This window comes from Polyodon spathula, chromosome 56 (assembly GCF_017654505.1).
Source record: "Polyodon spathula isolate WHYD16114869_AA chromosome 56, ASM1765450v1, whole genome shotgun sequence".
In the NCBI taxonomy this organism is placed as follows: Eukaryota; Metazoa; Chordata; class Actinopteri; order Acipenseriformes; family Polyodontidae; genus Polyodon; species Polyodon spathula.
Genome location: NC_054589.1, coordinates 1,780,834 through 1,792,849, shown reverse-complemented (window position 1 = coordinate 1,792,849; position 12,016 = coordinate 1,780,834). Strand labels below are relative to the sequence as shown.

The 12,016-nt window shown below is 37.9% G+C and overlaps 1 protein-coding gene across 2 annotated transcripts in view; it reads left to right on the top strand.

The window, feature by feature from the left end:
- The window catches only part of LOC121307515 (ribosome-recycling factor, mitochondrial-like), a 39,322-nt gene extending 28,521 nt beyond the window's left edge, over positions 1-10,801 (top strand). The window contains exons 5-7 of one of the 2 annotated variants that reach the window (XM_041239700.1): positions 3,844-3,935; positions 6,821-6,980; positions 7,340-10,801. In XM_041239700.1, the coding sequence (XP_041095634.1) occupies positions 3,844-3,935; positions 6,821-6,980; positions 7,340-7,417 (330 nt within the window). In that variant the 3' untranslated portion in view covers positions 7,418-10,801. Of the gene's footprint in view, positions 1-3,843; positions 3,936-6,820; positions 7,005-7,339 lie in introns of both variants that reach the window. The other variant, XM_041239699.1, reaches the window with a different exon arrangement.
- Positions 10,802-12,016: the final 1,215 nt, after the last annotated feature.

Genomic DNA, 12,016 nt, shown 5'->3' with positions numbered 1-12,016 from the left:
TATGACTTGAAAATGTAGTTAATTGGCTGATGCATATTAAACTTAATCTGCAAACCCCAGCAATACAGACGCCGCATGCTGTAGGAGGTTAGAATCGGAGCTACCATCTTATTAAAAGAGGATTTTTCCTGTCCAACAGCAAAGGGGACATTCCTACTGTCTCCTATGTTAAATTCTCCCTGATAACTGTGCCAGAAATAAAAATGTGATTCCAATATCTGCCAGTAGAGGGCGTTGATTCAGTGGGCAGGCTTATATCTGAGCAGTCTGCCTTCAGAGCCTCTGTCTGCACTTATAAAGTAATGGTCTAATATCTCTGGAATATGATCGTGTTTGGAGTGTTAAGTATCTGGTGTTAGCACTTCTAGGAGAAAATATTTGCATTGGATTTAAGCTGCCCAGCTTGGTTTGTGGTTTCTAAAACGCTGTACAGCGAGTCACATTGTTCAAAATGTTTTTCAAAGTGGATTTTAGGGGAAACGCCTTTTTTTCCTAACATTTTGAAACTGTATTAAAAGCACTCGCCTCGTCTCCCTGGTGGCCGTCCGATGTAAGCCTTCCAGAGGTTGCCTGGCTTGTTATTTCTAAACAGAAGGAGCTAGTGCATTCTGTGGTTTGGTGTTCCTGTAGCAGAAGCGAAAACAGCCCCAAGCAGTGAAAGACACAGAGTTAGCAGACTTTTCTGAGCTGGACTTTAAAGACGCTGTGTCAGAGGTCCCCAGTGGCTCACCCCGAGTGAATGCACTGCCACGTGCAGCGTGAGTCATGCTAGTGCCGTTGCAGTCCTGGCTAGGGGCCCACATTGTCCTGGCTCACTCTTGGGCTTGGTATCAGGTCAGCTGGGGATGGCTCACCTCATTGAGTAGAATTTTTTTTTTCTGCATATTACACCTTCAACAAAGAGTGTCCGCATTTAGGATTTGTCTACTAAAGTATTTGTACATTTTAGTTGGGCAACATCCAGGTTAAGAAGCGAAAAGTCAAATCAGAGTTCATCAGGATTTACAAAATGTCAGTATTTGCATATTTCAGTATTGCATTTGCATATTACACCAAAACAAAATCTGATTTGTGAACAGCAAGTCATTCATCCATATCTAAGTTTGTTCCCCTTTAAATGTCATGCTTTTAAGGTTAGCTATAGGTGATAGATAACATTACCATTTGGGGTAAAAAAACAAAAGGAATTGCTTGTTTTTATTTACAGAGGGGTAAGCAGAGGACTTTCATAACCTCCTGCAGCCACACTTGGTTTCAGGGACATGGCTCTTTAGTGACAGAGTGACAAGAAAGCTTCAACAAGGGAAGCACGGTTTCTGATGAAGGGATGTGCTCAGAAGGGTGAGTCGTGGAAGCATGTAGTCAAAGATTAACCAGGAATCCTATGAAATTCCTGTGAAATAAAATTGAACAGAATTGTGTGCTTCGAAAAAGCCTGTGAGATAATCAGTTGATGTGACTCTACGTGATTTTAGTGCACTCGACAGAACTGCATCACATTTGCAGTTTAATTTCTAACTCGAACACAGTAACTACTCTCTGGAAGTGTGTGTTGCCTACAGTATAACTCATTTTAAGTTGTTTTTGGTTTGATTTGTTTTATATTTAGTGCCTAATAATTTTACCCCTGATTTTTCTCCCCAATTTTAACAATGTCCACTTATCTTTGCATCTCCACAGCAATTTCCCACACAGCTCAAGAGATACCCAGTTATACAGTGATTTCCTGCTGAAACTTGTTAACCGAATGCCTCGTGTTTGTGAGGCTGTTATTAAGGCAAAGGGTGGCTATTTTGAGGAATCCAAGATTTAGAGACAATTTCCAATTTTCTTGAACATTGCTTTGATACTCCTTATTTTTTGTTTTGTATATTGTAACATGTGTTTTCATTTTCAAGTATTTACAGAAACGTAGAAACGTATAACATTGTCAATTATGAAAAAAACCTAGTTTCCAGCAAGTGTACTCAAACTTTTGACTGGTACTTTGTGTGTATATATATTTTACAGCTTTAAATAGTTTAAAATATACAGGCATGTAGAGAACTGCCTGGTGTCATGGTGGTCTGATGGTTCATATCATGGAGAATGTATGTTACTGTATGTACAGGAATATATACTTCCAGCAATTTAACATTTACTGTATCCATTTAAGTGGAATTTTAAATGTCTGTATTCACTGTTTGCTGACAGAATAGGATTGTGTCCACATTGTGAACAAAAATCTCTCATGCATGAAAATAGGAATTAAGTGTTTTCCTGGAAAAAAAAAGTCTGTTATTATTCAGGATAACAGTATATTCCACATCACTTTCACCTGTTAGGTGGGTGGAAGAGAGATACACAAACATATTAAAGATTTGGTCAATTGACTTTTTTTTTTTTGGTTTGCAAATTCTGTTTTTCCATGACAGATTAATTTGTCCATTCGAAGAGTCTTTGGTGTATGCCTATCCACAGCAGGCTGATTGACCTACAGCTCTGGCTGAAAGTTTTGCATCACCCTGTAGAACTAAGTAATAAAGCTGCTGAATAATGTTACGGTAACATATTGAATTACATGCCGCTTTGTAATTTTCCATATACTTAATGAAAAACTGACAATTTGAAAAATGAGACATTTCGAAAAATCTGTCATGCAGTACTGTACTAATTATTATTCCTTCCCGTAGACTTTTGTGATATAATGTTCTTTCTTTGATTACATGATGCTAAATAAAATATCTATTGTCTCAATCCTCAAAGTCTAGGTGATGCAAAGCATTTGGCCCTAGCTGTACAGCAGCCATATTGACAGGGTTGCTACAGTAAGTAACAGTAAATGCCCTGCAGTGGTTGCTAATGGTGGGAAAGGGGAAAGGGGAAAAGGGCACAGCACTCTCTCTGCATGGACTCAGTGGCACTGTTGAGCAGGGCTGGAGCAGGACATGCTCTTTACCATTGCTTCCAGGTAGCAGGCAGTACATCAAGACAATCCCTCAATCACTGGCTCAATAGTAATTAATTGAAGAACCACCTACAGAAGTGCATGTAATTATTAAGGAAACTCTTGACTCATAGATTTGTGTGTGTTTCCACCTGTTTGTGATTTTCTTTTGTTTGCTCACTTGAAAGTATTGTAAGTTACTATAATTGCCCGAAAACTGAGCTGCAGTACATGGTTTCCAACAATTAAAAATTAAAAATTGAAAGTCAGCTTATCCTAACTGAAGTAACATCAGTCCATTTGTACACATCTGTCCATGGGTCTGTTTGTTTTTAGTAAGTGCATTCTTATCTAATTAAGGTTTTATTTCGTATTTCTCTATTCAAATATTTGTATTCATTTATACTTTGGTATCGAAATCTAAAGGCGTTTGCTGTTTGTTTGTCCATTTGTTTAAAATATGTTTACAGCAATATGCCTTTTTAATTGCTATGTAAACACATTCTCTACTACATGTTTGTATAACAACGCTGTTTTTCTTTTATATAATTTTGTCTTTTCCCCAAACACTTTATTTATATAGAAATCCCTTCTCTTACCAGCCTTTAGTATAACTTAAACAACGTTGCCCCTCCGACTATTCTAACTTAAAAAAAAAAAAAAAGATCTTGCGCAGATCTTGTTCCTTCCTTTCCTTTCCACTGCACCACCACAATATCACGAGTGGTGAACACAATTCACTAATTCACAGCGGGATCAAAGGCAGTCTAGCCCAATATAGCTTCCTGATATTCTTGAAAACAGAAGTAAATGTTTCCATGTTCTGGCAACCTGGGTTAGACAGCCAAGGCCCCCTCTTGTAGCAGATGGTAGTAATTATTTTACTAATGCCCTGTACCTTTTGATCTGGCTTGTAGGCTACAGCAGCCGCCACTAAGGCCATCAGGGAGAGCGGAATGAACCTGAACCCCGAGGTGGATGGAGCTGTGGTCAGGGTGCCAATTCCTAAGTGAGTAATTACATGTCGCCACTTTGAAGCCAAGCAACAGTTTTTCTTGAAAGTTAGGTAGGAGACATGTTTTTCTCACCTCTTTATTTAATTAATTGTGTGTGTGTGTGGTGTGTTTTTTTTTTTTGTTATGCATGCAATGAGTATAATAGGACTTCGATATTTCAGTCATGCAAACTCTGTATTCCGATGCAAACTCTGTATTCCGAATAAATTTAATATGGCTAATATCTTTATTCCCAAATAGCATGTGTAGAATTCCATGATTCCATTTGGAATTCTTTGTGTTGAGAATATGTTTATGCTGCGGCATTCTTGCACAAATTCCAGCAATATTCATATAGTTTGCACGTAAACATGGAATTAAAAATGTGTTGTTTATGTTTTTTTCAGTAGAATCTGGATAAATATGTATATTTTTAGCCACACAATTTAAGTAGATGGTTTCCCAAAACTAATTGTAATTATTATTGCCCGTATGTATTGGATCTGCACAACACAACTGTCTTGCACTCTTCTTGTCCCTTTTCTTGACATTGAAAGTTTAAAAACTGTATCCATTCAACCCCATTGTGGATCCACCTGAAACTTTGAAGTCCCTCTGCTGCTCATGCAGCCTTGGTAATCTTCCAACAATCTTCTGAAAAATGAAGAGTGACTAGCAAGAAACTTTTAAAGCCTTGTTTTAAGCTCTGAGGTTTACTTGCATTGATAATAATTAAGCAGACCTATATTTTATTGTCATGTTAATTAGAAATTGTTTAGTGCTTATAATGATGTATAGCTGTTTAATTCCACTCTTAACCTGGTGCATAATTATACTATTTTAGCATTGTGTTCCATTATTATACAGATATATCTATTGGTATGGTAATAGTTAAACCCTTTAAAAAATATCAAAAAAGAAAACAGAGACATTTCAAACATGTGTTCATGTTTTTTTTTATTATTTGAAAATTAGCCGTCAATAAAAGGCTTTTTTTAAAAACTGCACTGCACGGTGGGTTGCTGTCAAGCTCAATTATATTAAAAGACTGAAGTTGCAAAAACACAATTTTCATGGTCTGCACCTACGTGTATAATGTTAAACTTTAACCCAAATAAATTGGGACCAAACGTTTATACAGCAGACAGCTGGATATCCATTTGTCATCACAAACTGTAGGCCTGTATTAGCTTGTAACAATGTGAATGCTTTATCATTGAAATCCAGTTTTGACATATAATACAACATAACTGAAACACTTCAGCTTGCTAAATTCTCATCTCTGACTCCTCGTGTCTGATAATATAGCTGATGTATTTTTAGAATATCTACTAAAACTTAATGTTTCTGTTTTCAAACAAGAACACCGCAGCTGTTTTGTATCAAACGAAGATAAATTCCAATCTCCAGCAATCGTTCACAAGAACAATTAGCATTTCGAATGAGTGTGACTTGTTTGATTAGCCTTGAATGAATCATTTCAGTTAATGCCGTCAGTAAACAGATGGTGTGTACTGCATGTGTCTGGAAATCCTAATTGTTGAGTCTTTAGTTTTACATTCAGCCACTAGTGTCTGTCTGGCTGCAAAGGGGTATAGCAGTGCTAATTAAAACAAGTACTGAAATAGTATTAGTCATAATAGAAAAAAATACACTTACTGTATAAAGGATATTTCATTAGAAAGGATTCCAAGGCACCTCACAATAAAACTATACTCAAACAATAAATAATGTCATGAGAAAACCCATCAAAATCTATCAAATAAATAAATAAAACGCCAAAAAACAAACCCATCCTGCCCAGACTTCATCAAGGCCATCAGGCTTGCATGCCATTAGTCAGAGTAAGCATGTGTTTTTATAAGTCAGAGTAAACGTGTGTGTTTTTAGTTGGGAGCACAGAATTAGAACAGTTATCTGTTATCTTGAAGCAATGAGATCCAAAGTGTTGGTGCCACTTAGCCAGAAGTTGAGCCTTGGTTGACCTGAGCTGGAGCCAGGGAGATGGCTCCAATTTAACTAATGTCAGTTACCATCAATTTGTTGGTCTCGCATTTTGTTATGTGAAAGACGCACAGAATAAAGCATCTGTTGGTTTTATGCAAAAAATAAAATCCAGGCTTTAAATGGACAACTTTTTGCTCCTGAATTGCTACAAAAAATGAAACCCTATAAAATGATGTTAGTTCATATTAGGTAAGATTTCTTTTGTTAGTTCCTTCAATGGGCTGCACACCAATTTTACCTTGGTTGACCAATGTTTAAGGGGACTATTTATATAATCTGTATTGTCATCATTTGTAATACTTGTTTAATCTGCTATTATGTGTGTGCCGTGGGAGATACTGGGAGAATTCACAAAGCTATACACTCCAAAGTGTCATTAGCACCAGTTTTTTAAAGAAGTAAAACACCCATAGCGCTATTTGGTATTCAGTTATTTTATTTCTAGTTTTGCAACATGAGGGTCGTCCCCTGTCCCCGTCACCTGGGGACTAATGGTTTTGTGAATGTCATCCTTTGTCCCAGAATGGACATTCGTTTAACATTTTAGCTGAAGGACAGCATCTCATACAGCCCCCATATTGAGAAACCAACACCACAACGTACAGCCCCTGGTATTCAGTTGAAGTCTGAGTTCCAGTGAGGTCTAGTCTTGCTTAGTTTCTGAGATCAGACAGATCACAATACAAGGGAATATGGCTTCAGGCTATGACCTTGGTGTCCTTTGTATATGAGCAAAGGCCAGAGGATATACAGTGCATATTATTACATTAAAAAAGCAACTGCAGGGCACATTTCTGGGAAGTAATAAGAGTCAAGTATTTCATCGCAAATGCTTGGAGCTGTTTTCCGGTGCCAAGGTCTTTAATGAGCTGTGCCTGTATGTGTTTAACAGAGTTACAAGAGAACACAGGGAAAAGCTTGCCAAGCTTGCCAAACAGTTCACAAACAAGGCTAAGGAATCCCTGAGAAAAGTGCGAACAAACGCTGTGAACCAGGCCAAGAGATCGAAGGACACTGTTTCTGAAGACACCATCAAGCTAATAGAGAAGCAGGTAAAGGACGGTGCATGGTTCATGGTGAGCTGTAGCTTTCTGCATTGGTTGTATACTGTACATACATGCATACACAAAGAAGGACATGGAGCCTACGTGTACCCTGATATGTTAATACTCACAGTAACATGTGCTAAAGAATGTTCAGAGCAAGTTTCATCACAAAATGGTTTTCTAGCTAAATGAAAATAAAAAAAATACACGGAACAAACATATGAACAAATGTATAGCCCCTCCACTGGGGATAGAAATAGAGAGAATAAAAAAAAAAAAACAGGGCAAAAAAAATGAGAGATTATTATTAGAAATGTATAATCAGAGTTGATGACAGGAAATATCCTTCAAATTTCCTTTTACAGATCCAGCAAATGGTGGATGGTGTTGCTGCCGACATGGACAAGCAGCTGACCACAAAAACCAAGGAGCTGCTGGGATGAGAGGAGCGGGGGTGGGAGTGACATTCTCTCTGCTTATTTCCAGTGCCTGTCCATGGACAAATACAGCCGCGTGAGCTGGACTCAAATAAAAAGAAAAAAATAAGTCTGTGCTTGTCAATGATTGTGTGTCTCTTGAAACATGCTGTTTGAGCAAGGGCCATGAAGTGATTATGGTGTATTTATGTAATTCACTCATGCATAAACAAAGCTTGGCATATAACTATAGAGTCTGTTGGCTAATTCCACTACATGTTTTCTACCAAACTTCTTTAAAAAAATCTTTTTAATGAGGTTGCCCCTCCTTTTAATCAAAACCAGTGCCATACATTTTGCTAACATGTGCCACATAACATGTTGTCGGTAAGGGGGCATATGGTTTACTGTTGCTTGTGATGATCAGTTATGGCTAAATGTTTTTTACAATTTTAATATAGTCAATACAGTATGCTGTTAACTTATTACCATAGTCTTTGTATCATCTGGGTTGCATTGTTCCCTCTCTCAATGCCTAATGCCTCTTGTCTAGATTAATTTATTTATTTATTTATTTATTTATATTTATTTATTTTTTGGGTGCATTGTTAATATGTAGTGCTTGGAAATATGCCTCTTTTTTGGTGTTTTGATTTGTGAGGAGATCACCAAATACGGTAATACAGCACTCACCTTTTGGAGGTTCTTCATTGAAATGTCATTTAAACCTCTTAATTGTGCAACAGACTCAAGCTTTGCTGCTTCATGCAATAATAATCCATGTACTGTATTTTTTGTTTCTGACCAGCTGAAATAGTCTGACTTGAGTGTAGGTGGATATCTTAAGACGGCAAGCAGACATGGTAGGTGTTGATCATGTCTTCCACCAGTCAGATTTACAGCTAATCAAAAAGACGCTTCTGAAAACCCTCTGTCATTATTGGAAAACTGTACCAAAAAGGAGGGACAGTAATGTGTTTGCAGGGCAGGTGGGGCTAGCTGAGTTGAAAGGTCGCATTGTCACATGATTTGAATGGAATGAGGGAGGCTGTTCAGCCCTTAGGATTCTCCAGACAAACTCCAAGCAAGTTTAAAGCAGGTCAAATCAGATAACCACTCAATATTAGAACAACAGAACCACTCGGAATTGTTGCAAATACTGTAACATAGTGATCAAATTCGATCTGAAGCTACTCACTGATTCCGTAAGCCATGTGTTTTAGTTCATTTTGAAATCCCATTTAATTGCAAACTAGTTTTACTGTTTGCCCTTCATTTTCTAAAATTGATGACATATAATTGAGAGTTTTGAAAACACACATCACAATGTTGAGAACAGGTACACTTGTTTAAGATTACAATACTGCGTGAATTCATATTCTTTCCAGAAATCCTCTTTAATAAACTTAAGGAAATGACACATTATGTAGGAACTACCCTCAAAAGCATTGTTCTTAATAGCTGTAAATACTCTGGCCTTTAACTAAACAAAAGTTTATTTCATGTGCAGACAAGGAGAAATGGCGGCATTTTTTGGGGGTTTTTTTGTACTTATGTCTCCATATGTCAGCAATTTCAGAGCATTGTGTATCTTGGCTAACAACAGCATTTCATGATAGATGAATGAAGGAAAATCATAAGCCTCTGGCAGGACCAAAGACATGCAAATTGCTTTCAGCTGATTACATTATTTTAGTTGACATTTATCAAATAGATTACAGTATGCATGCCTGTTTACTACTGTGAAAGCACTACAGGGGAAACAGTACCAAGTGTTAATGGTTTTGCTGGTGAAAATAAACAACGGCAAATAGATTTTGTAAACATTTTAATGAATTGTATGATAGCCATGCGAGCTACAAGGAGAGAGCTTGAGAGAAGCTTTGGGAGAAATTATTTTTTATTAAAAATAATTTGGCACTCTAAATTTATATATATATATATATATATATATAATCTGAATGCCTTTGACTTTTCTAATGAGCTATGATACTCGTAACAGTTGGCGGGCCTTTGCTTTGACTAGTAACCACAGATATCGACTGTATAGTTTTATGTGCTTCACACATGAAGCTCCAGTTCTTTGCCTACCATCTAAGCTACTTGAACTTTTGGTAACTTGAGATGTACTTCAGTACATAGTGAGCAAACTCTAGCTCATAGATACAATGGCATTTTTGTGAAACAACATATCAAGGACTCTGATGAAGGCATTATCTGAAACGTTTGTTGACTTGAGTGTTTTGATGATATATTAATGACCAAGCAAGTGCCCACATGGTCATCTTGGAGGTCTTCTGATCACCAGGTTGTGTGATCAGTCCATGTTCTGGGATTGACTGAATCTGGATTCAAGTCTAAAGCAGGGCTGTATTAAGATTGGAGATGGGTTCCATTGATCCTTCTGCAAAGGGGATTGAGGCAGCAGTGTCTCCTAGTGTCTTTACTGTGATAGTGTGTTATCTTGGAATACATAGGGTACCATTAGGTAGTCCTATTAGTTCAAATCTGGGTCTGTGAAACCAGATAACTTCAAAGAACAAAATATTATAAACCATAAGGCACATTCGGGCAATCAAAACACCAAATTTCAGAACATTGCAATACATCTGTTTTTTCCAGTGTCTTCTGAGCTCAGCTTTGTTTCACTGTCCTCTAGCCAACTGCACATATTAACTTATCATACAAGTTCTGCATTGAAATTACAACCGGTGCTATGTGTCACCCATATCACTTCTCATTCCTGCTGTAGCTCGTCACTATGCAGCCACTACAATGAGCAGGGGTATTCAGCTGAGCTTTATTCTCAAACCTCTAAGGAGATATTGTAATACAGTATTATGTGATGTGATCCATCATCTTCCCCAAGCATTGTATTTAGATTTTGTGAAAGTGTGAGAGTGGTGAGTTGGCTGTCCAAGGCCTGGACCCACAACAGATATCAGAAATACTTGAGGGTCAGGAAGATCCAGTTAATGGAAGAATCCCTTTAGACAGACTAGCTAACACACTAGGAATGTTTTAAAATATAATCACAGGGTCCCAGATAGCCAAAGTGGATAGGAAACTAAGTTTTAAAGCAAGACCAGTAGAATATAAAGACCCTGTACAGTATGCAGTTATAGTTATGCAGCTAAATCTGCAAAAACAAATGGTCACCTTACCTTTTGAAGACATTTAATGAATGCGGCAGGATTACATGTGCCATGTTTAATTTTTAAATGCCCATGGGTAATGTGAAGGACCGTGGGAAGATTTGTTCATGTTTCAAACAGTTCATGTGAATGTCCTTTTAAAGGTACCTTGGCAGGGCTTCTGCAATATGCAAAAACACATCAAAGGTCTATAAAATGGGTGATCATGGCTGTTTGTTGTTTTGTATAAATAAAGTGCTTGAGTGCGTAAACTGCAGCTTTCTGGTCTCTGAGTCTCATTGCCTACGCTACCCGGTCACATATGGTGAAAGAAGTGGGATAGATTTATTTTGAAAAGACAAAAATGGATAAAGAAACATGTTGCGGAGCTTGTGGCGTGGCGGGGCGGGGCGGGGGGGCCAGATATCTGAGTGGAGCAATATTACTGAATTGTCCATGTCTCGGTTTGTTGTTGTTCTAAGATACTGTCCGAGCTCCAGTTGAGCTAACAGGCTGTGATTGGCAGAGTTTGAAGTTGCAGGTTGCAGTTGGTTGCTTTCGTCGGTGCAAAGTATTGGATGGTTTTGGTGGATAATAACGTAAATTTGGACCATTTGTTTTTGTTTATTATTTACTGTCCAATAGATGTGAACTAAGCTTAACAATACAAGAAGTCAAAATGAACAAGCCAGTAGTTGCTAAGGGAAACCAAAACTGAATGAGAAAGTATTCCTCAAAACCTTTCAAATCCTAAGAGGTGTTGGTCTATGATAAAGACTGGCTCTGGTAAGGGAACAGTGCCTTGTTGTATATCAGATGGCCAAGTCTCACCAGACACAAACCAATCTTTTCAATACCTTTTTTGCTTCTTGTTTCAATCCAGTTGATACTCTGATTCTGGTACATCCTTGCCACAGTCTTTATTAGAAGATGTACGCTGCTCCCCAGTCCAGGTTGTGGACATATTACTTAAACTTAAGTCACGGTGCTACTGGCCCAGATGGCATCTCTGCTACAATGCATAGGTGCACTGCTCAAACCATTGCTCTACATCTTTCTTTGTTGTTCAATCTGTCCCTAAGTTAGGGAGTGGTCCCACCACAATGGAAATAATCATGAGTCCAATCCACAAAGGATTCAGGATTGGTTTCTAATTATAGGCACAATTTCACTTTTGTCTCTAAGGTTGTGTATAGTTTTTGTGAAAATTATGTTTCCTTGAACCAGATTTCAATGAAATCGCAGTTTGGCTTTTGAACTAATTCAGGAGCAGGGAATGCACTTTTGATTCCAGTTACGGTACAGCGGCTGTATTGTTCTTACCTTGCCAGAGCCTTTGACTCCATTCCAAATGTCCTTTTATCAAAACATTGTAAATACGGGTTTGGTGAAGGCTGGTTTTCTTACGTCATGGGGTATTGGCAAAGTGTTGGTGTCCAAGGACAACCTTCTTCTAAGTTACCAGTGATATCTGGTGTTCCTCAAGAGTCTG